A 26703-nucleotide genomic window follows, 5' to 3' on the forward strand; every position below is an offset into this window, starting at 1 on the left:
CAGGCCCCGCCCCGGCCCGGCTCGGGCGGCCGGAGGACCCGGAGCGGAGGCGCCGAGCCCGCGGCGGCGGCGGCGGGGACGATGTGGTTCTTCGCCCGGGACCCGGTCCGGGACTTCCCGTTCGAGCTCAGCCCGGAACCTCCGGAGGGCGGCCCGCCGGGGCCGTGGGTCCTGCACCGCGGCCGCAAGAAGGTGAGAGCCGCCCCGCTCCGCAGGCCGCAGCCGACCTCGGCCTCGCCTAGTCGGCGCCGCCGGCCCCGCCGCGTCGCGCCCGGCCTGACGTGGCCGCGGACTCCGGGGCAACGGGCCGGGGGAGGGGGCCGGGCAGTGCCGACGTGGCCGGCGGAAAGGCCGAGACACCGGTGGCCGCCGGAACCGGGGTCACGTGGCCAGGCAGTGGCCATGGCTGACCCCGGAGAGCCGGCGGCGCTGGGGACCCTCCCGGAGCCGGGGAGCCCCGCCGGCCCCAGCCCAGCCGCGGCCTCTGCCTTCCCAGGCCACAGGCAGCCCCGTGTCCATCTTCGTGTACGACGTGAAGCCGGGGGCCGAGGAGCAGACCCAGGTGGCCAAAGCTGCCTTCAAGCGCCTCAAGACTCTGCGACACCCCAACATTCTGGCCTACATCGATGGGCTGGAGGTACCTGCTCGCCCAGCCTTCCCTGCCCCTCCAGCCCCACCCCTTCCCCCCAGCTCCTGTCCTGCCGCCCCCCAGCCCCCCCAGATTAGATTCACCCCTCCCCCACATGGCCCTCACCTCCCCTTTCTCTCTCCCTGCCCCACTCCGGGACCCCCGGGCCCCTTCTCCAGACAGACAAATGCCTCCACGTGGTGACAGAGGCTGTGACCCCGCTGGGAACCTACCTCAAGACCCGCGCAGAGTCGGGGGGCGTGAAGGAGCTGGAGCTCTCCTGGGGGCTGCACCAGATCGTGGTGAGACAGGGGGGGCCAGTGAGGCGAGCAGGAGTGGCGGGTGGCAGGTTCTGGGGGTTGATGGCATCTTCTGCCCCTAGAAAGCGCTGAGCTTCCTGGTCAACGACTGTGGCCTCATCCACAACAACGTCTGCATGGCCGCTGTGTTCGTGGACCGGGCGGGCGAGTGGAAGCTCGGGGGGCTGGACTACATGTACTCGGCCCAGGGCACCGATGGCCCCCCCCGCAAGGGCATCTCTGAGCTGGAGCAGTACGACCCCCCCGAGATGGCCGACAGCGGGGGCCGGGCTGTCAAAGAAAAGTGGTGGGTGCTGGGGACCTCCATCGGGGGTGGGGTGGGGTCTCACTTTTTTTTTTTTTTTTTTGCTTTTTGGGTCCCACCTGGCGATGCACAGAGGTTACTCCTGGCTTTGCATTCAGGAATTACCCCTGGCAGTGCTCAGGGGACCATCTGGGATGCTGGGAATTGAACCCGGGTCGGCCGTGTGCAAGGCAAATGCCCTCCCCGCTGTGCTATCGCTCCAGCCCCGGGACTCTCCCCTGCTCACAGAATCCTCGGAGTGGTGGGTGGGATGAACAGGGGCCAGGGGCTTAAGGGAATTTGAAGGTTCAGTCTGGAATGTCTGTGTGTCTCCGAGACTGTTTCACCCTCTGCCCAGTGGGTGCGGATGGGTGGATGGAGGAACAGAGCCCAGGGTGGCTGGCGGGGCCTGAGCAGCTCTGGGTCATTCACTGTCTCAGGTCGGCCGACATGTGGCGCCTGGGGTGCCTTATCTGGGAGGTCTTCAATGGGCCCCTGCCTCGAGCTGCCGCCCTGCGCAACCCCGGGAAGGTGAGCGTGTGGGTGGCAGGGGAGGGGGGAGGAGGCATCCCCTGCCCCCCCCACCAGCCAGCCCTGTGCTCACAGTCCCCCTTCTGCCCCAGATCCCCAAATCGCTGGTGCCCCATTACTGCGAGCTGGTCGGAGCCAACCCCAAGGTGCGCCCCAACCCAGCCCGCTTCCTGCAGGACTGCCGGGCCCCCGGCAGCTTCATGAGCAACCGCTTCGTGGAGACCAACCTCTTCCTGGAAGAGATTCAGGTGCGCCCCCAGCACCCCCGCTGGCCCCTGAAGGCCGTGTGGACAGTGGAGCCCCGTGCCTGTGCCGGCCACTTCCTGGGCGCCCAGGGAGGGTACAGCAAGTCTAAGGTGCACGTGGAGTGGCCACTCACGGTCCCCCTGCATCCTGTGGTACTGCCGTGGGGCCGGGGGCAACGTGGAACCTGTCCCCTGGGCTCCCTCAGGCGGCCTAGGTCCCAGCCCTGGGAATCTGGTGGGAGAGCGACAGAAGCCACTGAGTGACAGTGGGGGTGCTCGGGAAGGGGCTCTCAGTGTGACCCGGGCAGGCAGGCAGCGCTGGGGGCCTGGCGCCTGGGGAAAGGGCTTCTCGGCGCGGGCAGAGCGTGCGGAAGGTGGTGAGAGCTCCGGACACCCAGTGTCCGTGTCTGTGTAAGGCACAGGAGGAGGGAGCCCGCGCGGACACCTGCCCAGAGAGGACCGCAGAGCAGAGCGGGGACCACGATGGCCCCTTCACAGCCTCAGTGGGGCAGGGCCCGGGAGCTCGAGCTGCATCTCGAGAAGGTGCCGGAACCCGGGCCCTGCCGCCTCCCAGGCACATTGGCCAGGCAGCAGGGACTCGCCTGGCTGCCCTTCTCTGTAAAATGTGCCCCATGAGCAAAGTGTGCTTCTGCCCTGTGCCAGGTGACACGGGGCAGTGCCCAGACCCCTGGCAGCCCCAGGCTAGCCAGAGGCTGCCTCTCGTGGGCAGATGGTGTCCACTACATGCAGCAGCTCAGACTGGAGAACTGTGGAGGTTGGGGGGTTACATCAGGGCCCCTCCACTCTCGGCTCATGAGTCTGGAGCCCCTGCAATGGTAGTGGGGGGATGACACCCCTCAGGATGCTACATAGTAGAGGTAGCCAGCCCACTGGGGCAGACCGTCCTGACCACTGCCGGGCTGTGTGGCTTTTGACAGATTTTGCCCTCTCTGTTCGTCAGTGTTCTGGGTTAAATGTCAATTGGGTGGGAGAGATAGTACAGCAGGTAGGGCGCTTGCCTTGTACACAGACCCCAACGTCCCTCAATTCCCTCCAGGAGTGATCCCTGAGCACTGCTGGGTGTGGATGGGTGAGCACCTGCCCCAGAGTGTGGGGTGGAGGATTTAGTCCGTGTTTCGTGGGGTGTTTGCCGGTGTCCCAGGAGTGTAGCTCGGGGGGGGTCAATCATGCACGTAGCCCACCTCTGCTCGGTGGGAGGACCAGGCCCGGCAGGCGCCAGGCTCTGCCTTTCACAGCGACACGCCCACGACCTTGTGGGAGGCCCAGGAGGGGATGCTGTCACCTCCCTGTGCCTTGGTGTCCTCAGAACACGGGGCTCATAATGGCCTCATGCACCAGGGCCTGGTCCTGGGGCTGCCGCAGCCACGTGACATTAGTGGTCTCTGCCGCGGCCACCCTGGTCCCTGTGTTCCGCACCCTCAGCAGTGAGCAGCGTCGTTCCTGTCCCATCCACTGTGCTGACGGAGGGGCTGGCTCAGGCCCATGAGGCCAGGGCCCAGGGGATAACTCGGGTGGTAGATGACACATCCTTTGTTTTAGGAGATATAATCTACCCCCGGCTACTCAGGGGACCATGAGGTGTTGAGATTCGAACCTGGGCCTCCAAGCCCTGCCTACATGCACACAAGCCTTTCGAGTATAGGGGCCAGAGTATAGGCGCACAGCGGGTCGTGCGTCTGCCTTGCATTCGCCCAGCCTGGATTCGATTCCCGGCATCCCATATGGTCCCCCGAGCACCTCCAGGAGTAGTTTCTGAGTGCAGAGCCAGGAAACCCCTGAGCGTCGCTGGGCGTGACCCAAAAAGACAAAAGACATAAATGTAAAGAGTGCCAAGTTTGGTCCCCAGCACCGTAGTCCCCCTCACGCCAGCACTGCGGGCTGTGGCCCTGGTGGTCCCCGAACTCTGCCAGGCCCAGTTCCTGGGAGTGCCCCAGAGGTAAAAGGAGGTCTTGGCTAATCGCGGAGCACTGGCTTCAGAGTCCACATGCTCGTGCTGAGTGTCCGGCTGGCTGTGACCTGCTGCATGGTGACCAGCTGCTGTCCCGCCACCCCCCTGCCCCCCAGATCAAAGAGCCCGCCGAGAAGCAGAAGTTCTTCCAGGAGCTGAGCAAGAGCCTGGACTCGTTCCCGGAGGACTTCTGCCGCCACAAGGTGCTGCCCCAGCTGCTGACCGCCTTCGAATTTGGCAACACTGGGGCCGTCGTCCTCACGCCCCTCTTCAAGGTAAGCGGGGGCGGGCTGTAGGAACTGGGGGGCTAGAAACTGCTGGGCGAGGACAAAGGGGCAGGGCAGGGGGCTGGAGTGACAGTACAGTGGAGAGGGCACTTGCTTTACACGCAGCCCGGGTTCAATCTCCGCCATCCCATATGGTCCCCTGAGCACTGCCAGGAGTGATCCCCGAGTGTGGAGCCAGGAGTCAGCCCCGAGCATCGCCGAGTGTGCCCAGAGGGAAAGGGCAGGGTGCATGGCGGAGGGGCAGCTTCAGCCTCGCTAAGGGCCCGCCGCTCTTCTTGTCCTCCCAGGCCAGCCCTGGTTCCCAAGCCTGGGGTCTCGACCACTTCCCATGCCCCATGCCCCTTTCTGACACCGGGCACTCAGCACCTCCGGCTTCCCAGAGCGCCATCCTGCCCCTTTCTCAGACCCCAGCCTCCTCTCACCTGGCCCAGGCTTGTCCCTGTTGGGATGGGGAAGAAACCAGATAAACCCCGACAGCAGGAGGGCTGTGTGCAGGTGGCACATAGAAGCCGGGCCTGGGGGGCGAGGGTCACGGTGACAGACCTGGCGGCGGGAGCCCTGGCAGGCCCCCGGTGAAGGCCCGCTTTCCGCGCCTGCGCAGGTGGGCAAGTTCCTCAGCGCGGAGGAGTACCAGCAGAAGATGATCCCGGTGGTGGTGAAGATGTTCTCGTCCACCGACCGCGCCATGCGCATCCGCCTCCTCCAGCAGGTGGGCTGCCAGCTGCCCCGCGCACAGTGCTCACTGGGCCTGGGAGGCTGCGTTCTAGGGCAGGGGAGACAGTCCTGGGGTTCTCTGGCGTTTGGGGAATGTCCAGCCTGCCCAGGCCTCAGATCCCCACCAGCACCTCTCTTGGTCCCTCTGGAGTGGGGGTCATCTCTCCTGCCAGCCCCGGGCCAGCCTCGAGACAGGACGGGTGGGTTTGGGGTGTGTGGAGGGGAAGCGCTGGCGGTCCCGGTCCCCAGGGCAGGGGTTCCATTTCCCAGAGGAGGCCGTGGGGGCCCTGAGAGGGGGTCCCCGCTCTTCCCAGGACCCTCTGGCCTCTCCTGAACCCCTACCCACGTGGGCTGCGGGGTGGGGAGGCCAGGGCAGCCACAGCCTATGGCCTAGAGGGGTGGCGGGGCCGCTTGTGCTCACAGCCCTTCCCGCGCTGCAGATGGAGCAGTTCATCCAGTACCTGGACGAGCCGACCGTCAACTCCCAGATCTTCCCGCACGTGGTGCACGGCTTCCTGGACACCAACCCGGCCATCCGGGAGCAGACGGTCAAGGTGCGTGTGGCGGCCGGCTCCGCAGGAGCCCGGGGTCTGGCGTGTCCTCTGAGCAGGCGCGGTGGGAGGGGTGGCCCGGTCGTGCAGGGGGCCCGGGCGCTGAGCCCTCGGGCCGGGAGCGCCTCACAGCGCTGCCACAGTGGTCTGGGGGCCTTGCTGGAAGGTGTCGTTGGGGCCCACGCAGTGCCAGCTTGAAGGTGGGTGTCATTGTGTGTGCTTGGGGGGGGTGTTGGGGCCGCACCCAGCGGAGCGCAGGGCCTGTTCCTGAGGCACTCAGGAGTGACCCCGGCAGTACTGGGGGGCCGTATGTGGTGCCAGTGATGCACTGGGCTTGGCTGCAGCGCGCCAAGTGCTTCATCTCCTGTACTTCTTCTTAGGCCCCAGGTGGCTTTTTAAACATTTGTGTGTCTGTGTTATTGTCTTTGGTATTTTTTGTTTCGTTTGATGGGATGGAATCTCGGGTTCCGTACTTTTGGAGCCTGTGTTCTCCCCCTGAGCTCGCCAAGCCTCTCTTTGGGCCCTGAGAGGGAAGGAAGCAGGGGAGACCTTGAGGAAGCTGTTCCTGCAGTAGGAGAAGCATGTTCAAAGGGTCTGGGGCTTCAGGCAGCAGGGGTGGAGGGGCACAGGCTTCAGGGACAGGGGATGGAGGTGGAAAGTGCCGGGGGGCTGGGACAGTTGAGCTTTCCAGAAGTGATGGAGTCACTGGAGACTGAGGAAGGGCCCAGTCCTGGCCTGAGGCACTGGGGAAGGCCACTGGGCCGCTGTGTGGGGGATGCACTTGGCAAGTGGGAGGCAACGGGCTGAGTAGGGCGGCTGCAGGGGGAGCCCGGGTGGGCATGGAGCACACAGGGCGAGATGCCGCTGCTCGCGGCCCCGGAAGGCCAAGTCGAAGCTTCCTGAGAGGACTCCTGACCCGGCCATGTCTGTTGGCCAGCAAGGGGGACCGGTCACCGCGCCTCAGGGTGCATGGGGGCGAGGCGCTGGGGTGGGGGCGAGGCGCTAGGGTGGGGGTGAGACTGGGGTGGGGGTGAGGCTGGGGTGGGGGTGAGGCGCTGGGGTGGGGGCGAGGCTCTGGGGTGGGGGTGAGGCTGGGGTGGGGTGAGGCGCTGGGGTCGGGGCGAGGCTCTGGGGTGGGGGTGAGGCTGGGGAGGGGGTGAGGCTGGGATGGGGGTGAGGCTGGGGTGAGGTGAGGCTGGGATGGGGGTGAGGCTGGGGTGGGGGTGAGGCTGGGGTGAGGTGAGGCTGGGGTGGGGGTGAGGCTGGGGTGGGGGCGAGGCGCTGGGAAGTCTGGGTGGGGAGCAGCTTCGGGAGTGGAGAGAGGAGGGGCTGAGGGGCCCACAGGTCGGGGGCAGCTGTGGGGGCGCGGGTCTGGGGGCTCCAGCCGCCCCGCCTCACGCCCCCCTGCCCGCCCGCAGTCCATGCTGCTCCTGGCCCCCAAGCTGAACGAGACCAACCTCAACGTGGAGCTCATGAAGCACTTCGCACGGCTGCAGGCCAAGGACGAGCAGGGCCCCATCCGCTGCAACACCACCGTGTGCCTGGGCAAGATCGGCTCCTACCTGAGCGCCAGCGTGAGTGGCCGCAGCCCAGACACCCACCCGAGGGCGGCCGTGAGCGGGGACGTGACCATGTGCATCCCCAGCCCAAAGCAGGCCAGGCCCAGACCCCCTGAGCCCCCTCCTCCAGCCACTGCTCCCTGCTGTCTGTGGGAGCTGGACCCAGAGTTTGTTTTTCTTTTATTTTCTTCTTTTTTTCTGGGGGGATGGGGGGAGTTTGCGCCACACCTGGAGGGGCTCAGGGGTAACTCCTGGCTCTGCACTCGGGGATCACTCCTGGCATTCTCAGGGGACCATATGGGGTGCCGGGAATCGAACCTGGGTCCACTGCATGCAAGCGGGCCCCCCTCCCCCCCCGCTTGACCATCTTCCCTGCCCCAAGGTCCAGAATTTTATGGCAATTCTTTCCACTTGTTAGTGATTAACTTCCGATGTTCTACTAGGGGCCCCCGAGCCTCCTCTTAGGACCTTCTCCCCTGTCCCCCCAGACCAGGCACAGGGTCCTCACCTCTGCCTTCAGCCGGGCCACCAAGGACCCGTTCGCCCCCTCCCGGGTGGCGGGCGTCCTGGGCTTCGCCGCCACCCACAACCTCTACTCCATGAGCGACTGTGCCCACAAAATCCTGCCTGTGCTCTGTGGCCTCACGGTGGACCCCGAGAAATCTGTGCGGGATCAGGTGAGGGGTCCAGGCCGGGCTGTGGGGGTCCAAGGGCCTCTCTGGTCGGATGGCCTCACGGGACCCTGGAACCCCCAGCTCTGCACCTTTGTCCCCCCAGGCCTTCAAGGCCATTCGAAGCTTCTTGTCCAAATTAGAGTCTGTGTCCGAAGACCCATCCCAGCTGGCTGAAGCCGGTAAGTGGCCACTTCCTGTCCCACAGGCCCTGGGAGTGGGGGGTCCCCTTCCTCCCCACCTGACAGCCTCTGTACAGTGTGATGGGGGAGCACAGCGGCAGCTGTGTCTTGGGGACTGCCCGGCCCCTCTCTCTGCCCCTCCAGAGAAGGACGTGCACGCGGCTTCCAGCCCCGGTGTGGGGGGCGCCGCCGCCACCTGGGCCGGCTGGGCCGTGACCGGGGTCTCTTCACTCACCTCCAAGCTTATCCGTGCGAACCCCACTGCTGCCCCTGCTGAGACCCCCGCTGCTCAGAGACCCCCACCCGAGGGTGAGTGTCCGGCCGGGCTCATCCTTGGCTGAGTAGGATTGGGGCGTAGGCACCCAGAGGGGCGGTGCCAATAAACTGCAGGTTAGGGTGAAGCCCCCTTGCGAGGCTCCTCCCCACATACCCCTGCACCCGCTGCCCCCCAGCTCCAGCCACAGTTCCCAGTTCCAGGACCCCAGAATGGGGGGGCTGAATGAATCTCTGCTCCCCCAGGCCTCCCCGCCCCCGCCCCTGCCTCCACCCCTGTTCCATCCACACCGATGCCCTCAAGCCGCTGGGAATCCCAAGAGGAGGACAAGGACCCGGCTGAGGACGGCAGTGCCGCCGACAGATGGGACGATGAGGACTGGGGCAGCCTGGAGGTAGGGGCACGGGCTGCAACTCTGGCGGCCCGTGTGCGTCTGTCTGCATCATTCTGCGGCCGCTGTGGGCCAGAGCTGCGCTCCCGCCCTCTCCCCCCCAGGGAAAGGCCCTTCCCAGACCAGTTTCCAACTGGGGGTCGGGGGCTCAGGGTGGGCTGAGGACAGTGCGGGCTGCCCTGATAGGCTGGGGAGGGGGCACAGAGCTGAAGGCCCAAGAGAGCAAAGCCCATTTGAGAGAGAATGTGGCCTCGGCCGGCGGGGAGCGCCACCTCCCGGGGCCGGTGGGTCAGCTGTCAGCCATGCCTCGCTCCCCGCAGCAGGAGGCCGAGTCTGTGCTGGCTCAGGACAACTGGAGCGGCGGGGGCCAGGCCAGCCGGGCTGGGCAGGTAAGCCGGGAGGGTCTGCGGAGGCGGCCGCCCACTGGCCCTGCCCGCGCTACCTGTCTGTCCCTCTCCTGCAGACCAGCAATGCAGACCACGCCAAGTCCCCGGAGTCGGACTGGAACAGCTGGGAAGCCGAGGGCTCTTGGGAGAAGGGCTGGCAGGAGCGGCCAAGCCCCCAGGAGCCGCCCCCTGAGGGCACTCGGCTGGCCAGCGAGTATAACTGGGGCAACCCTGAGCCCAGCGACAAGGGCGATGATCCCTTTGCCACCCTGTCGGCGCGCAGGGAGACTGGTGGCCGGGTATGTGACAGGGTCCCCTGGGAGGGCAGTGTAGGGAGGGCCCCCCATTGGCCCCCACCCCAGCACACTCTTCTTCCCTTTCCAGCCGCGGCGGGACTCCTGGGGTGACGACAACTGGGAGGGCCTAGAGACCGACAGCCGTAAGTGCTGGGGGCGGCGGAGGTGGGAGGTGAGGCTGGTGGACTAGGGGTCCCAAGCCCTCTTCCTGTGCCCAGGGCAGACCAAAGCAGAACTGGCCCGAAAGAAGCGGGAGGAGCGTCGCAGGGAGCTGGAGGCCAGGCGGGCGGAGAAGAAGGCCGCGAAGGGCCCCATGAAGCTGGGGACTCGGAAGTTGGACTGAACCACTGGTGTGGGCGCTTCCGGCTGCATGGAGCAGGCCGGCAGATGTATTTATTGTACAAACCATGTCCAGGTGCATCTCATGTGTACATAATCAGAGCCACAATAAATTCTATTTCACACCCGCTGTGCTGGGCTCAGTCTAGCAGCCCGGAGAGGCTGGGGCCCCGCTGCCTGCAGAGCGCGAGCCCATCGCGGACGGACAGCAACGTCGTTTGCTTCGAAGCGGAGAGTAAAGAGGCGCGATCTGATTTGTCAGTTTCTAGGAAACGCCTTCCCGGAGGAAGACCAGAGCCCCCCCCCCCCCCCCACACCCGGCACTGGCAGGTGGTCCGGCCGCGCCTGTGCGGGCACTCTCGAGACCAGGGGCAGCGCAGAGAGGGCTTGGCGGACCCCAGAGGGTCCCTGGGGCCGAGCCCCAAGTTGGGGCAGAAGCGAGAGGCCAAGCTCGCCCCAAGTGTGGAGGCGGCGGAAACCCCTCGGTGAGAGATCGTGGCGCTGTCAGCGGAGGCGCTGGGGCACGCAGGCCCCGTGAGGACGGCTGCGCGCGAAGCCAGCTTTGCAGACGCAGCGGAAGGAGCCGCTCGTGTTCACGCAGCGCTCGCTCTTGCACAGCAGCCCGCGCTGGTTCAGCTCCCGGCACTCGTCAATGTCTGGAGGGAAGAGGTAGACATGGGAGCGGGATCCTGGGGGCGCTGAAGCGGCCACGCCCCTCCGGAGCCACGCCCACCCAAGGCCACACCCATCCTGCAGCCACGCCCCTCGCCCCTGACTCACCCACACAGCGGGCGCGGGACGCATCCAGCTGGAAACCGCCTGGACACTCGCACACAGCGCCGCCGGGCCGCTGCACGCAGCGTCCACTCACACAGCGGCACTCGTCAGAATCCTCCTCGGAGCTGTCGTCCTCTGCGCAGCCGGGTAGAATAGGAAATGTTGAATGGATGTTCGCAACCAAGCCTGAGTTTCCGCTACCCTCCCCCCCAGCCCAACTCACCTCGTGGGGGTTTCCCGAGCAGCAGGGGGCTCGTGTCCCAGAAAGAATTGCTCTCACTCTGTGAAGTCGGGCACTGGGACCCTGCAAGGACGGGCGCTGTGAGGCGGGAACCTTCATGTGCCCTTTCTGCGGCCCCCAGCCTCCCCCCAATGGCTCACCTGCGCCCCGCGGCGGGCAGGGGCGACACTGGGCTCCCCAGCCACGGCCCTGGCGACAGCAGCAGTCTTCGAAGGTGAGGGCGGGGCCGGCCAGGGGAACCGCACACATGCCGTCCTCCCCGCGCTGGGCCCAGCACACGTCCCGCCGCTCCGGGGCCCGCTCTGTGGAAGGGGTCAAGCGTCAGGGTCCCCCGCGGCCTGTGACGCTCCAGCCCACCCACGGGGCCGCGGCCCCAGGGCTGCACACTCGGCTCTTAGGGCCCTGGAGTGGGCCCAGGACGACCCTCGCCCTCACCGGCCGGACCCTCTGGGAGCTGGCAGCCACGGCCGGAGGGCCCGGGCACCCAGGGCGAGCGGCACTCGCAGCGGTAGGAGCCCGGCAGGTTGACGCAGCGGCCAGGGCGGCAGGCCGCCGGGTCCTGGCACTCGTCCACATCTATGGGCAGCGAGGGGGCGGGTGGGGGTGGCGGTCACAGGCGGGCCCAAGTCCCCGCGCGCTCCCACTTCCCCAGTCGGCGGCCCGGCCCTCACCCATCTCCTCCGGGCTCAGACACTGGCGCTGCACCGGGCTGTACTCGGCCGGTGGCGTGCAGGCGCAGCGGTAGCCCCCGCGCGTGTTTTCGCACACGCCATTGCGGCAGTTGGACTCATCCAAGCACTCGTCCACGTCTGCGGGGAGGCAAAAGTCGAGGCATGGACGTCGGAAGGAGCCCGCAGCGGGGGACGCGCGTCCCGGCCGCCAGGCGCGGCGCTCACCCACGCACTCCAGCAGGTTGCCGTCGTAGTAGAAGCCTTGCTTGCAGTAGCACTCGTAGCCCGGCTGCGTGTTCACGCACTTGCCCTCTTTGCAGATCTCCGCACCGAACAAGATGCACTCGTCGATATCTACGACAAGAGACGCTGTGGGCATCTAGTGGGCTCTACCAGCCCGGTTACCGAGGTTTGGCCGCCAGTAGGCCGGGCAGCGGCGCAAACAAAGTGCGAGGGGCCTGGCCAGACGCCCGGTTTGTGGGTGGAGTTTGCTACTAGCGGGGCGGGGCGGGGAGACTGTGGCCGTGTGGGCGGGACTGAACCAGCAGCACGGGGCGGGGCCGCGGGAGCTGGGGCGAGGCTGGGGCGTGTCAGGGGTGGGGCCGTGTCCTGGCTTACCGCGGTGGGCCGGGATGCCATAGTTGACGATGTTGTTGTCTTGGGTGTAGCCCTTCCCATCCGGGCAGAGGCTGTGGAACTCGGCTGCAGGGAGGAGCAGCCGTGGGGAAGGAGGAAGCAGGACTGAGCGCATGCATGCCAGGTCGGCCCTCTCTGCCTCGTTTCCATACCCAGGGAGGGGCCGTTTCCCCCAATCCTCAAAGGACGAAGGCCAGCGCGGTAGTACGGTGGGTAGGGTGCTTGGCTTGCATGGCCGACCTAGGTTCCAACCCTGGCGTCCCAAGGCCAGGACTAATTACTGAATGCAGAGCCAGGAGTAAATCCGGAGCATGGCTGGGTGTGGCCCCAAAACAAATGATTGGTGGTGGGGTGGGGTGGGGGGGAGGAAATCCTCCAAAGGGAGAAACAGATGCCCAGGGCAGGGCAAGGGCCGGCCCGTTACCGACCTGAGCTGTAGACCGGGCAGGGGTAGATCTCGCAGTGGTCTCCCCAGCCAGCCCCCAGCGAGCAGCAACACTCCTGCTGAGTGACGTTGGTGGCAAGGACGCTGTCGCAGAATACTGTGTCGTCGAAGTTCAGATAGCATTCCTTCTTGTGGTGGGGCTGCTCCACTTCTGAGGGGGTGGGGGGGCTCAGCACCTTGAGAGCGTCTCAGCCTGTGCATGCACCCACGTCCTCCCGCGCCCTCCGGAGCCAGCCGCGCCAGGCTCTCCCAGGTCAGAGGGATTTAACTCTTCATCTCTTCCCGAGGCCTGCGCTGGAGCCGGTGGGGTGCAGAGCTGACTTGCGGGGGAAGGGCACTCACCCTCGCAGCCATGCTGGTCCTGGGTGGGGGTGAAGCCCTCATCACAGACACAGACGTAAGAGCCCTGCAGGTTCTCGCAGGCCCCGTGGGGGAGGCACAGACCCAGGTCCTGGCTGCACTCATCTATGTCTGCGGAGGAGAGAGGGGCTCTCAGCGCCTTCCCATGACGGTGGCCTTACCCAAGTTGAGAACCCGCATTTCCACTGGGATTCAAAATTCACTCAACAGGAATTCCATTCTACTGCCTGGGCACAGGAGTAGATGGATGTACTTTGAATTTCTTAGAACCTTCCAGACTCCCATGCAAAGGAGCCCTAACATCTCTGCGTGTAAAGACTTTTGGAGGGGGTGTCCTAAAACCTTTATACCCCTTAGGGCTGGAGGGATAATGGGTAGGGCATTTGCCTTGAATGTGGCAGACCCGGGGTCCATCCCCAGCACCCTTTATGGTCCCCTGAGCACCACCAGAGTGACTGATACTCAGCGTAAAGCCAGGAGTAAGCCCTGAGCACCAGTAGGTATGTCCCCAAACACATACACACACATAAACCTCATCACACTTTACTCTTAACCAGTGGTTTTCAACTTCCATACTTCCATTCCATGGACCAATGATGGTCTGCAGCTGTAAAAAGTTTGAAAACCACTTCCCTGAAATATCTCGCGCCCTGAGTCTATAGGGCATTAGGTGTCTGCTCCCTAAAAACCAGCAGCAGCTCCTTGCAGACTTGTGCTCTGAAAAGACTATTCTTTGGCAGGGAACACCTACAACTTTCCGCTCTCTTGGGAACCTGTTCCTGCAGCGAGTCCCGGTTAAATGGTCACCTCTCCACTGCAACTAATCATGAACCCAGACCCCTTTCAGCACCCAGCACCCTGGACTCAGAATCGGCTGAGATGTCAGCCTCTCCTGCTGGGAGCCTGGGTCGCCCCGAAGCTGGCAGGCTGCATGTAAGAGAAGACCAATATGTCAGTATCCAGTCACTGCCAGCCTGACTGTCACTGTTCTAGGGGAAAGAGTAGAAATGTGAGGGGCTGGGGATGTAGTTCAGTGGTAAAGCGCTTGCCTGGCAGTTGTGAGAAAACCTGGGTTCAATCCCCGGCATTGCAGCAAAAAAAAAAAAAGAAGAGGAAGAAGAGAGGAAGTATGAGTGAGAGAGACAGCGGGACAAACATCATCAGTGTGTATCTTAGGGATGACTTCTCTGTCTCCTCAGGAGCCCTCAGCCAACCCTGCCTTACCTTGGCACTTCCTGCCGCCTACCAGCCGATGCCCCTGGGGACAGAGACACCGGTAGGAGCCGTTGGTGTTGCTGCAGTCGCCCCCAATGCAGGCCGCGGGGAAGTCACACTCATCAATATCTAAGGATCAAAGAGGCGGAGACTCTCAGGGCTGATCCCACCCGCTCGAAGATCCTGAGCTAGTGTAAGGGGGCCCTGGGCTGAGGGTCTGGGCACTGAGGGACTGGGTGAGAGAGGAACAGGTCAGCCCCCTGGCTGTCGGCCCCCCTTACCCTCGCAGCGGCTCCGGTCCCGGGACAGATGGTAGCCAGAGAGGCACTGACACTGGAAGGAGCCCGGCGTGTTGGTACAGAGCCCGTTGTCACACACGTCCCCAGAGTCACACTCATCCACATCTGTAGAGCACAGGGCATGGCAGGGTTTGGGGTGCCCATGGCCTGGAGCACAGTCACTGCCCCCCTCCCATGAAACATGCATGGGGGTGTGGTCAGCATAGCTGCCCAAAGAGCTGGGCCCGCCCCCTCCTTCTGTCCCCAATCCCACCTCTGCCCCCACTGCCTTGGGCTTCCCCAGGGCCTCTCACATCCACTCTGACCCATCCACCCTTCTTCGAGGGGAGATCCACACCCCTATGATTTTGGGTGTGGGCTGTCACCCTCTGCAGTACTCAGGGCTGGAGGACCCTGTGGGGTACGGAGGATCAAACTGCAGCTGGCGCTGCATGTCAGGCAAGTCCCCCCCACCCCCCGCCTCGTCCTGCCCCATTACTGTCTCTGTGGCCCCTCGACACTGTCTGAGCCACAGTATCTGCTCCCGCGCTAGCAGAACTTGCCTGTCCCGGAAGGACACGCTGCTCTACGTGCCCGCTGGTGACAGCTGATCCCTGTCCACACCTGAGCCCTGTCCAAGCCACGCTCTTCCACCCGGGCCCCTTCCCAGCCACCCTGACTCTGGTGCCATCGCCACCCACCTCCCAGTACCTCTTCTCCAGCTTCCTACTCTCACCTCCTCCTCCTAGATGCGGGCCAGGTCGTGACTCAGCGGCAGAGCATCTGACCCCCGTGTGAGGCATTGGGTCACCCCCAGAGCTCCCCACGCACATGGGGCTGGCAGCAGGCTCACCCTCGCATTCCAGCTTCCGTGCCCTTCCCTCCAGCGCCAGCGCGCTTTGGGCCGGGCTCCTCACTGCGGGGCTCTGCCCCCTACAGGCATCTCAATTGCCCCTTCCTCCCTCTGTCTCTGTCCTCGAGCCTTCCTCTCACGGAGCCTTTCAGCTTGTCTCCCTCCTCCTCATCAAACTGCCTCTTGGCCTCCTCAAACCCTGAATCCACTGCCCCACTAAGAGTACCTCCCCAAAGCTCCCCAAACCCGAACCTGGAGGCACCCTCCTTCAAATTCTCCTTTACCTGGACGCCTGTTAAGAACCGAAGGAATTTGTTTTGCTTGTTGGCTTATGGGCCACACCTGGCAATGCTCAGGGGTTATTCCCGGCTCTCCAGGGCTTATTCAGGAATCACTCCTGGCAGTGCCCAGTGATCCTACGGGATGCCAGGGACCAAACCTGGGCCAGCCATATGCCAGACAAACGTCTACTCTGATTTCATGACACACACACACCCCTAACTCCCCTGCCCTATGCCGGTGCCTAAACCTCCCACATACCATCACACTCCGAGCCACACTCCGCACCAAAGAACTTTAAAGCAAATGGTGACTCCTCTCACTCTCCCTCTTCAAATGTTTCAAAGGCTTTGCAAAAGAAGGTTCAAGTCCTGCCTCCTAAGACTTTTCCTCCAAAGAAATTCTAGTGACTTCTTCCTGGGTGGGGTTCGCTGAGAACATGAGGGGCCCTAACCACCGTTTTGACAAATGAGATAAGCAGTACCAACTTCCGCGCCTGAGTAGGTGGGGTGGGGGTGGGGAGGCTGGCACTCACCGACGCAGCTGCGGGCGTCGGGCGCCGGCGCGTAGCCCTGAGCGCACGTGCAGCGGAAGGAGCCCGGGAGGTTCTCACACCAGCCGGGGGAGCAGGGGCTGCCCTCGGCGCATTCGTTCACGTCTATGGCGGAGAAAGATGGACTCAGATTCTGAACCCACTGAACCGGGGTGAGGGCCCCTCGGCCGGTGATGGGGGCACCCCTCACCCCCCCTTCCGCGCAACTCCCGGGAGGCCCCGCCCTCGGGGCCCCTCAAGGCCCCAACTGGTGAGCGAAGGCAAAGGCGTCCCGTTGCTAGGGCAATTCGCCGATGGCTCCGCTGATTGGCCTCCAGACACCCCGCCCCCAACCTCCTGGAAATCTGATTGGCCTTCTGAGACCCAGACCCCACCCTCACCGCGGCAGGCCCCGCCCCCTTGGCTGCGGTAGCCGGGCTGGCAGGCGATGCATTTGAAGCTCCCGGGTTTGTTCTCGCATTTTCCATCAGGGCAGGTCGTGGGGTCTCGGCACTCGTCAATGTCTACGCGGAACGGAGGGAGAGGTGAACCCGTCTAGGGACAGGTGCTTGGCCAGACACTTGGGGTTGCCGGTTCCCAACCTCTGGGAGGGAGGGCCAGAACTGGGCAGAGGAGTCCCAGTCTCCCTCTCTTCATCCTCACCCCAAGCCCGCGCCCGCCCCGTCGTGGGACATCCGAAGGCTAATCCCACGCCTCCCCGCGCCGGGTCGGGCACGGTCTCGCCCACCTTCGCACACAGCCGGCCGGGAAGCTTTCAGGCGGTAGCCGGGGTAGCAGGTGCACTTGTAGTGGCCGGGAAAATTGATGCAGAAGCCGCCGTCGCCGCATATGTGGGGCTTGGCGCACTCGTTCAAGTCTGCGCGGGAGGAAGGGAGCGCCGGGGAGCGCCAGAAGCGGCGAAGGGGATTACACCGCTGCCGGGGTGGGGGGGAATACACTGCCACCCCACCCCACCCCCACCCCCGCCTCCACCGCGTCCCCACCGTCCAGGCCGCACTCACCCACGCACGAGCGCCCCCCGGCGCCCACGTGCAGGCGGTACCCGCGGTGGCAGCGGCAGTTGTAGGAGCCTCCGGTGTTCATGCAGATGCCCCTCCCGGCGCCGCAGGGCTCTGCGTCGCACTCGTTCACGTCTGAGAAGGACACGGGCTGTCGCGCGCTCCGGCCACCTCGACCTCCCCTTCGCTACCCCCAGCCCCGCGCCCGCGCTCACCCACGCAGTAGCGGTTCTGCGGGTGTGATCGGTAGCCCGGGTTGCAGTGGCAGGAATAGTCCGGCGGGCCCGGGACGCATTCTCCGTGGCCACAGATGTTCTGGTTCAGGCGGCACTCGTCAGTCTCTACCAGCAGACGGAGCAGATCAGGGGGCACTCACTTGGGCGGTGTCCAGGTGGACTCCAATAGCCCAGACCTAAATACCCGGATGTCTCAGCGGGTTACTCTGTGCCTCGTACTCCAGTCCTGTGATCTCCTACCCTCCATCCGCAATCACCCCCAAACACCACTCTGATAGCTCCCAGCCATGAGCCAGATCTCCAGATAGCGCTATCTCCACTCTAGGAGGGGCCCTTGAGGCTTTGGTTTGGTTTTGGCTTTAGGTTGCACCCAGCATCCAGGACTGGCTCCGTGCTCCGGAATCACTCAGTGGGAACCATATGTGATGCTGGGGATTAAACCAGGGTGGGCTTCCTGGAAAGCAGGTGCTCCATCCTCTGTACTATCTCTCCAGTCGGTCTCTTGATACTTTTTTTTTTTGCCACACCCAGCGATGCTCAGGGGTTAATCCTGGCTTTGCACTCAGGAAATACTCCTGGCAGTGCTTGGGGGACCATATGGGATGCCAGGGATCGAACCCGGGTCGGCCACATACAAGGCAAATGCCCTACCCGCTGTGCTATCGCTCCGGCCCCCAACTTCTTATCCACACCTACTCTACCCTGACTCCATCATCCCAAATCCAGCCACCTTTTCTCAGGGCTCCATAGTCATCCCAATAATGATATTCAACGATACCCATGACACCCCCTCCTTCCCTCAGTCACCTCAACATTTTATTGTAACTGTTGCTTTACCAGACTACATGTTTTAGGGTGATGGTTGCACACCCACACGTCCATCATCAGATCATCTCAATATTTAAAACCTTTCAACCTTGAGGGCTGAAGAGATAGCATAGTGGGTAGCCCACCTGCCTTGTACATAGCCAACCCTGCACCCCACAGTGTTCCCACTAATAGTGATCTCTGAGTGCAGAGCCAGGAGTAAGCCCTGAGCAAAACCGGATATGGTCCCCAAACCAAAACACCCTTTAGTCTCAACCAGACTAATATCATACTCTTGCCGAGTGACCCCCAACCCCCTTTGTCTTGAGGACCTGGATCCTTCATCCAGAAAGGTGGGTTTCCTCTGCCTCCCCGTGCAGGCAGGAGCTGGGTCTGGGGCACCCTGGCTTGTCCCAACACTCTGTAGATTCCAGGAACCCCCACCCTTTGTCACCCATCCCAGACTTCCTCCTTTTAATCCCTTCCCTCGTGTCTCCCACACTGAGCCCAGGCTTGGAAGCTTCACTGTATCCCCCCATTTCTGACCAGTGAGATGTAGCACTCTGGAATTCTCCCAAGGGGGTCCCTAACACCCCTTCCTCTAAGAAGACTTCCCTGGTGCCTCTTCTTCAGTCCCCAGGACTGTGGTGGGCTGTCTAGGGTCCCCAGAAGCTCTCCAGGGGCTCATCTAAACTCTGGGATTCAGCCCGGCTCTCGGCTCTCAGGCAGCTGTGGAATCATCGCCCACATAAGGGGTGAATTTGACTCAGCTGTGTGACCTGGGCCAAATTACTGGGCCTCTCTGAGCCTCTTTTTACAACAAGGTGTGCCCTCCAGAGTCTGAGAAGTTTGGATGATATTCAGTGGGCAAATATCATCAGCCAGGGCCTGGCCCTGGGCACTGGTGAGGCAGAGCTGGCAGTTCAATGCCCCAAACCCTGCATTTTCTACAGTCTTTGGCATCAAACCCAAGCCTCTTAAGGCGGCGGCATGCGCCAGCCCTCCCCGGCTCGGCACCCGGCTGCATGTGGTTTGCCTCGCCACCGCTCTTTCATTTTCCATGCCCTGGCCTCTTCCCTTGGAATGTCCTCCTCAACCTGCCTGCCCACTCCTTTCCCGCATCTCATTAATTTCCAGCCCCTCTTCCAGCTTTCCCTTATGGCCACCTGCATGCTGTCACGGTCCCCCACTTCCTTCCTCCTCTGACTTGTTTGTACAGAGCATGTATGAGACATCCTAGATTTCTGCTCACTCATGTTTGCTGTCTGTCTACTCTGTAAGTGCATGGAATTTCTTTTGATTTTTATTTGTATCCCTAGCACCTACATAGCGTCTAGCACACAGCAGATGCTTAATAAATGTTTGTTGAAGGAAGGAATATCTTTGGACTGGACGAATCGCGATAGCATCCGGGCCACTGGAGGGCAAAACAGAGTCTCTGCTGCCCACAGCGCCTTCCGTAGCGCCCAGTCCTGGACCTTCCTTGCCCACAATTTTGAACCGCACCGCTAGCTCTAGGGAGAGATTGAAGGCGGCTGGGGAGGAGGAGCAACGGGCGTGGCCTGCTGGGGGCGTGGTCAGATCCGGGGCGTGGTCTGCGTGGGCGGGCCTTACCTGTGACCTGGGTGGGGGCGATCTCCACCGCGCTGCGGGACGTGGGCAGGTCGGGCAGGAACCGGCGTATAGTGGGCGGCGAAGGCCGGGAGATGAGCTCTGAAGGGGGCAGCAGCGCACACCCGGGGCGCGGGACGCGTGAGGCGCGGGCGGGGGTCCGGGGCGTTGGGGGTAAACGGTTCCCACTCCCGAAAAGTCACCGCTGGAAACTTGACAGCGAACCTCACCTCCCCCTGGTGCCTAACCTGTGAACTACACGCACACGCCCCAGCACGGACGCGCCTCCCGCCCCGCCCCTTCCGCTCCCCACCCCAGTTTGCAGCCCCTGCAGCGATGCCCCTGCGGTGCCCAGCTCACCCGGGTAGGGTCGAGCCAGAGCTGTGGTGGCAGTCGGGTGGCTCTGCTGAGCTGATTGTTCCTCATTCGCTGGCTACGGGTGACAGCAGCGTGAGCCCCGATCCGGAAGTCTCCCAGACCCGCCCACCTGGGCTCTCATACTCACAGAGTCAGTGCTCACCCCTAAAAAAAAAAGGAAAAATATGGGCCCGTTTAAGTGTGGGGCTGGAGGAGATGGTCAAGTCTGGTACGGACAGTTGGGTGTCTATGCTTCAGTTCTCCAAAACATAGGAGAGATAGTGTAGTGGGTAGGGCGCATGTGGCTGACCCGGGTTCCATCCCCAGCACCCATACTCTGAGCCTTCGAGGAGTAATCCCTGAGCTCAGAGGTGGGGTAAGCCCTAAGCACAGCTGAATATGGCCTCCCCCCCACTAAAACAAACAAACAAACAAACCCGTAAAAGGCATGTCTCAACTGGTGGTACGGCTCAGTGACAGAACACATGCCAAGGGGACAGCTAGCAGCCAAAAAGTATTTGCCCTGGCCACAGAGACAGTTCAGAGCTCAAAGCTCTTGCTTGCATCTGGCTGATCTCTGTTCCATCCCCAGCACTGCATATCCCCTGAGCACCACTAGATGTGGCCCAACTACCCACCCCCCATCCAAGAAAATAATTGTTTCCAGGGTCAGGAAAACCGGCTGAGGCTAGTGGGCCTGCTGGGTGACAGGACAAGGTGTGACATTACAGTCAGGACAGTCCGTACCAGAACTGACCAAGTCCCTGGGTACGAGGGCAGAGGGGCAGCCTGGGGGCAGCAACTGGGGAGAATCCTGCTCTGGTCTGGAGAGCAAAGGGACTCCATGGTGACACCAGATCTGCAGGGCAGTAGGATCCCCGGGTCGTGCTGGTTAGGGGTCAGGGGCTCAGCTCGGGGGTCACTGCTCAGAGCAGGGATGAAGATCGAGGGGTTAGACTCTGAGGTAGTCGGGGTTCAGGAGACTGGCACGTGTTAAGTGAATAGGGGCTCAGGCCAAACCTTTCTCTTCCTCTGTGTCGTCAGGTGGCAGTGCCCGGCTCGGGCTCTCGGGGAGCTGGGGCTTGGGTGGCTCGTCCGGGTGCAGGTAGAGGGAAAAGTCGCTCTCGCCCTGAATGGTGAGGGTCTGGTGGGAGGTGAGGATGTGGTAACCCTTCCCGGCCGGGCAGATCTCTTTGAAGGCCGCTGCAGCCGAAGCAAAGGGCAGAGAGTGAGTCTGTCCCAGCAGGCAGAGTCTGTCCCTGTCCCCGCGAGCCCCGCTCACCGGTGCCGTCCGCCGGGCAGCGCTGGCACCGCGCGCCCCAGGCCTTGCCGACGCTGCAGCAGCAGAGCTGGTGGGTGAGGCGCGTGGTCAGCGGGTGCTGGCACTGGTGCTCGGGGCTCACCAGGCGGAAGCACAGGCTCTTCTCCTCCGGCTTGTCGGCTGCGGGGCCAGGGCAGGTCATGGGCACCTGGGCCTGGACACCGCCCACCACTCCTTCCCAGCTGCTTGGGGACATTGTCTGTCCGGCCCAGGCCACCTGAGATCCTCAGGTAATCCTGTCCCCATATGACCCTGAGTTCACGTGACCTTAACTAGCCCTGAAGCCTTGACCCCTGCCCTGGTTGACCCCATTCTTGCTCCTGACCCCTCGGACCCATCCAGCTCCTGATCTGTGACCCTGACGGTGGTGACTTGGGAGCCCTCTGATCCCAGATTCTCTCTGCCCCGGCAGAAACCTTCCTGCGTTCACTCCTGCCCCCACTCTCTGACTCCTCCTGGTGCCTGGGGACCCCAGGGAACCCCAGCCCGCAGCCTCACCTATGCACTGCGTCCGGGAGGGCCCCAAGCTGTATCCGGGGGCGCAGGCGCACCGGTAGGAGCCGGGTGTGTTGAGGCAGTCGCCGTGGCGGCACAGGCCCGGCATGGCACACTCATTGATGTCTGTGGTGAGCGAGAGTTTGGTCCCTGGAGTCCCCAGCTCTTCCCTCAGTTCCTCCCGCCCGCCCCCCACACCCCTGCTTGGGCCTTACCCTGGCAGTGGGTGCTGTTGAGTCTCTTGTAGCCCTGGGGGCAGTCAGCCCCCACATCGCCCCGCAGAGGTCCGGGTTTCTGCACCCCTGTGTCTGCAGAGAGAGGGAAGCGTGGCTGGGGGGCTGCGGGTCTTGGCGTGGCTGGAGAGGGGGGTGCCCCGAGCCCGGACACTCACACTGCAGCTGGGGACACTTGTGGCACTTGCTCTGGCCCCAGGCCGTGCCAATGCTCCCGCAGCAGTCCTCCTGCTTGGTGAGGCCCGGGAGGGGGTTGCTGCCACACTGCGGGGGAGGGGGGCAGAGTCACGCAGCGCCTACCCCAGCCCCTCAGCGCCCCCCTCCAGAGGCCCTCCTCCTCCCCACTGGGTCTGAGGGGCCCAGTCCTGGGCCCCTGGGTGCCACTCACGGGCTGCTTGGGCAGCGTGTCCTGGAAGCAGCGGCCCAGAGGCTTCTGTGTGGCCGGCCGGGGGTGTGGGGGTTTGGGGTGCGGCAGCAGGTGCTGGGAGGGGGCTGCGCCCTCGGCGTTGGAGCCCTCGATGCGGTGCACTTGGACCGAGGCCTCGGGCGGGTGGTGGACACGGACATTCACCACGGGGGGCGGGGCCTGCACTGGGGGCGGGACGTGGGCGGGGCTCAGCGCTGCCCCCCCCCAGGGGGCGGGTCCCTCTGTTGCCCATCCCCACCCTTGGTCTGGGGTGGGCGCGTGGTCTGGTACCTTCCGCGGAGATCTGGCCGGGTCCGAGGGGCACCAGGAAGGCCGCGTGCTGGGCTGGGGGCCCCTCCCCGGGGCCCGGCGGATCGGCGATCACCTGGACCGCGTAGATGGCGTGTTTGCTGGCCACGGGCTCGCCCTCGGCCGCCAGCGCCGGCAGCGCGCCTGTGGACAGCGGCCCGGCCCGGCCGGGTCCCGGGCCCGAGCCACCCGCCCCTCCGCCGGCTCCGCTGGTGGGCACTTGGCAGAAGCGCCCCGTGAAGTCGGGGGGACACAGGCACTGGTTTCGGGACGAGCACTGGCCACCGTTCATGCAGGGCAGCGGGCACACCACTGCGGAGGGAAGGCGGGTGAGGGGGCAGCCCCGCCCCTGCCCTCCCCGGGAACCGGGTTTGTAACGCGCCACACACCCGGGAAACCGCGCACGGGCCCCTGGAACCCAGGTTGGCTTCTGGGGCGCCAGTCTCAGACTTAAACCTTAGTGGGGAGGGCAAGCCGGGCCTGGAGCTGCTTGCTGGCCGACAGGGGCTCAGCGCCTCATCTGTCACCCCAGAGACTTATACACAGATCCGGCTTCATAGGAGCAGCAAGGGGGCAGGACGCGCCCCTCCCCCACTGCGTACCCCATCTCTAGCCAGCGGTGCCGCCTCCTCCACTATCTCCCCCAGTTTTTGGCCCCAGCCTCTTCCTCCCTTGGGCACCCACCCCATATTGCCAATCATGCCACATCGACACCCGCTCTCCAGGGTCACTCAGCACCCCCATCCCCCATGCTCTTGGCTTTTCTTTTTTGTTGTTATTGTTGTTAATTTTGATTCCATCTGGCAGTGCTCAGGGCTTACTCCTGGCTCTGTGCTCAGGGATCACTGCTGGCAGGCCGGGGGACCCTGGAGTGCCAGGGGTCAAGCCAGGTCAGACACAGGCAAGGCAAGCAGTGGACTGGCTCTCCAGCCTCACCCATTCTCTTGAAACTGGTGCCTCCCCACCTCGCCTTGACCTTGGCCCTGTAGGCGTTCGTGTCCCCCAGCGCCCCACGGCCTCCTCCCTGGGGTCCTGGGCACCGTCCCTCTGCCCCACTGACCCTAGTCAGCCTCGCCTCTGCCCCCTTTCCCGCCAGATCCGAGGGTTCCTGCCCTGCTACCTGTGCACCCCTAAATGCACCCTCCAAAGCCCACACTGCCCTCTGGGTCTGGACACTCAAAGGACTCCATGACCCCAGGAAAAGCTTCCCGCGCACCCTGGGCCACCCGCTTCCTTCTGCTCCCACAGCGAGGCACGCTGGCCTCCGCGGCTACTCCCTCCCACCTCCCATTTTTACCTATTCAGACCATCCTTTTTTGTTTTGTTTTGTTTTTGGGTCACACCCGGCGATGCACAGGGGTTACTCCTGGCTCTGCACTCAGGAATTACTCCTGGCGGTGCTCGGGGGACCATATGGGATGCTGGGATTTGAACCCGGGTCGGCCGCGTGCCAGGCAAATGCCCTACCCACTATGCTATCACTCCAGCCCCTCAGACCATCCTTTTGAGTGTGGGCTTTGAGGGTCACACCCAGCAGTGCTCAAGGCTCACTCTGCGGTGCTCGGGGTGCCTCCCAGGGCACCCACATACGAAGCGTGCACTCCCGCCCTGGGCTGGTGCTCAGACAGTATCTCCCCACTCTCAGCCGCTCCCCAGGGCCTCTCCTGAGTGGCCACCGCTGCCCAGCTGACCTGGCACCTGTCTCCGTTAGATCCCTGGGTCTAGAGCTGCCAGGGAAGGCAAGCAAGGAGAGGCGCGAGGCGCTGGGCGCCAGGCACCGTCCTGCCCATCCCCTGCTGCCCTCCAGGGCACCTGCTAGGCCTCAGAGGAGCAGCCCGCGCCTGAGAGCAGCCCAACCCCGAGCATCCTGCCACCGCCCAGGGCCAGGACCCCAGGCCCCAGAGGTGTGTCCCGGCCTGGGGGGCAGCTGCCTCCCCTTCCTGCCTCCTGTGAGTCACCCACGGCGGTGAGGGTGACCTCTCTGTGACACCCGCCCACTGTGGCCTGGGCACTGAGCCTGGGGGATGTGGGCAGCATGGATGGAGACAGCAGCCCGGACAGGACGACCAGGGCCCCGGGGAGGCTGGGCACACATGCAGAGTCATCTTGTCACACACACACACACACACACACACATGCACGCACTGGTTCTGACACAAGCCCAGGCCCAGAGAACACTCCCCTGTGACTAGAAGCATGCAAACAACACAAAGAAACAGCCACTTAACCCCCAGCCCCTCTCAGGAGAGGTAACTGGGGGTCTGGTGGCTGGGCGGGTGGGGAGGACAGGAATGTGGATGCCCGGCTGTTTTGCTGGTGCCATCCTGGGCCAGCCCTAATTATCCTGTCCAGGAGGGTAATTACTGCTGCGACACCCCCACACATACTCTGCCCGGCCAAGGGGGGGGGTTGGGAAAGAACGGGCCCCAGGCTAGCCCTTTGAAGAGCGAGAGGGGTGCGCCTGGCAGCAGGGAGTCTCCGGGAGACTTTGGGGACTACGGAGGCAGAGTTGCTGAGAGCTTTTAGGGAAGGCACAGAGGGGGCTGGGGAAGGGGGCTGAGACCCCAAACCAGCTCTTACCTCCTCCATAAGCCCTGGGGAACTAGCCTCCCCCGCCCCTCCCCCTCAACCAGGTGTCTCTCTGCCCGACGTCCCCCTCCCACCTTCGGACATTTTTAAAGACTTTTCCTGTTCCTTCCAGTCACTGTGTTTCTGGAACTTTCTCCCAGCTCTTCCGCGCCCCCCCGCCCCCCCAGCTCACCGCCCCTGGCACCTCCTGGAGAGCCGTCCTGGCTCCCTCAACCCCAGGCCCTGCCCAGAGCCCCGTCCCCAGCGCCGGCAGCCCCTGCTGACCTCACCCCCTCCCAGGCCTCACCCCCAACCCAGAGCGGCCCAGGCGGCCCCCAGGGGAGTGGTGCCGCCGCGGGGAACGCGGACTCGGGGGCTCCCTCCCCCCCCCCAGCCCGCGGCCAGGTGCCCGCCCCGGCCGTGCGCGCCGTCCAGCCCCGCGCCCCCGGCCCGCGCCCCCGGCCCTCACCCACGCGGAAGCCGGAGCCCGTGAGCGTGTCGGTGCTGTGGCCGTTCTCGCCGATGAGCGTCATGTTGGAGCCCTGCTGACAACTGTCCCGACACTGGCCCTTGACGCAGGTCCGCTTGCAGATCACCGGCGCAAAGACCACCTTGAAGCGCTCGCGGGCCAGCGCCCCGCCCCCGCCGGCGCCCCGCTCGCCCGCCGGCCCCCCCGCCGCCAGCGGCAGCAGCAGCAGCAGCAGCAGCGGCAGCAGCGCCGCCGCCCCCGCCGCGCGCATCGCAGGGGCCGCGGCCCGCAGCCCCCCGGGGGTCGCTCCCGACGCGCGCGGGGAGGGGGCAGCGGCCGCGGGAGCCCCGACGCCGAGGCCCCGGGCGGCAGCGCGGGCGGGACGCGGGAGCCGAGCAGTTGTTTTCCCTGGCCGCGGCGGCGAGGGGGCTGGGGCGCTGGCCCCGCGCCACCGCACGGCTCGGGGCGCTTTTTTTCCCTCTCTCTCTCCCTCTCTCTCTCTCTCTTTTTCTTTTTCTTTCCTTTTTTTTTTTTTTCGGTGCTCGCGTCGCCGCTGCCGCCTGGCGGAGCGCGGGTGTGCGGGCGGGCGGAGGCCGGGGGGCGGCCCCGCCCCAGATGCCCGCCCCCCCGGAACCCGGCGCGCTGGGCGCCTTCCAGCGGGCCCTCACCTGGGAGCGCCCGGCCCGGCCGCCGGATTCCTCCGGGCGGGGCGGGAGCCCCGGGCCGGCGGGGGCAGATCGGCGCGGCCCGTGGTCCGGCCGGCCGTGGGAGACCAGGTGGGCGGCGACCCCGGCCCCGGGCCCCGCCGCCCTCGGCCAGCCAGTGCCCCCCCTCCTCCCCCCAGAGCGGCAGTACTGTACAGGTCCGCCCCCTCTAGGGAGAGCGCTGCGAGGGGGACCGCTCTGGCCCTGGGCTCCCGAGGTCCCAGGAAGAAGCCCGGTGAGGTCCGGAAGCGGAGC

At 64.5% G+C, this 26703-nt stretch overlaps 2 protein-coding genes across 5 annotated transcripts; one reads left to right on the forward strand and one right to left on the reverse strand.

The window, feature by feature from the left end:
* Positions 1-9756, forward strand: SCYL1 (SCY1 like pseudokinase 1). 2 transcript variants are annotated; one of them, XM_004618417.2, is made up of 18 exons: positions 1-192; positions 497-637; positions 808-930; positions 1011-1234; positions 1672-1762; positions 1855-2010; positions 4093-4251; positions 4865-4972; positions 5418-5531; positions 6947-7102; positions 7576-7764; positions 7865-7940; positions 8085-8249; positions 8460-8608; positions 8926-8994; positions 9069-9290; positions 9376-9430; positions 9506-9756. In XM_004618417.2, exons 1-18 carry the CDS (start codon positions 82-84, stop codon positions 9628-9630), a joined length of 2433 nt encoding a protein of 810 aa, XP_004618474.2. In that variant the 5' UTR covers positions 1-81; the 3' UTR covers positions 9631-9756. The 2 variants fall into 2 exon arrangements, with proteins under 2 accessions (XP_004618474.2, XP_054997879.1); XM_055141904.1 differs by having other exon boundaries at positions 8929-8994.
* LTBP3 (latent transforming growth factor beta binding protein 3) lies at positions 9641-26314 on the reverse strand. 3 transcript variants are annotated; one of them, XM_055141902.1, is made up of 28 exons: positions 25745-26314; positions 22690-23019; positions 22381-22583; positions 22151-22256; positions 21975-22067; positions 21763-21885; positions 21226-21384; positions 20964-21146; positions 20092-20108; positions 19947-20019; positions 19590-19688; positions 17148-17273; positions 16936-17067; positions 16662-16790; positions 16315-16437; positions 15917-16039; positions 14253-14375; positions 13981-14100; positions 12739-12867; positions 12380-12547; positions 11934-12017; positions 11541-11669; positions 11316-11453; positions 11080-11220; positions 10785-10946; positions 10627-10707; positions 10407-10538; positions 9641-10282 (listed from the first exon to the last, which is right to left on the reverse strand). In XM_055141902.1, exons 1-28 carry the CDS (start codon positions 26013-26015, stop codon positions 10131-10133), a joined length of 3849 nt encoding a protein of 1282 aa, XP_054997877.1. In that variant the 5' UTR covers positions 26016-26314; the 3' UTR covers positions 9641-10130. The 3 variants fall into 3 exon arrangements, with proteins under 3 accessions (XP_054997877.1, XP_054997878.1, XP_054997876.1); XM_055141903.1 differs by lacking the exon at positions 11080-11220 and having other exon boundaries at positions 25745-26311; XM_055141901.1 differs by lacking the exon at positions 20092-20108 and having other exon boundaries at positions 19947-20020; positions 20963-21146; positions 25745-26114.
* Positions 26315-26703: the final 389 nt, after the last annotated feature.

This window comes from Sorex araneus, chromosome 6 (assembly GCF_027595985.1).
Source record: "Sorex araneus isolate mSorAra2 chromosome 6, mSorAra2.pri, whole genome shotgun sequence".
NCBI classification, from domain to species: Eukaryota; Metazoa; Chordata; class Mammalia; order Eulipotyphla; family Soricidae; genus Sorex; species Sorex araneus.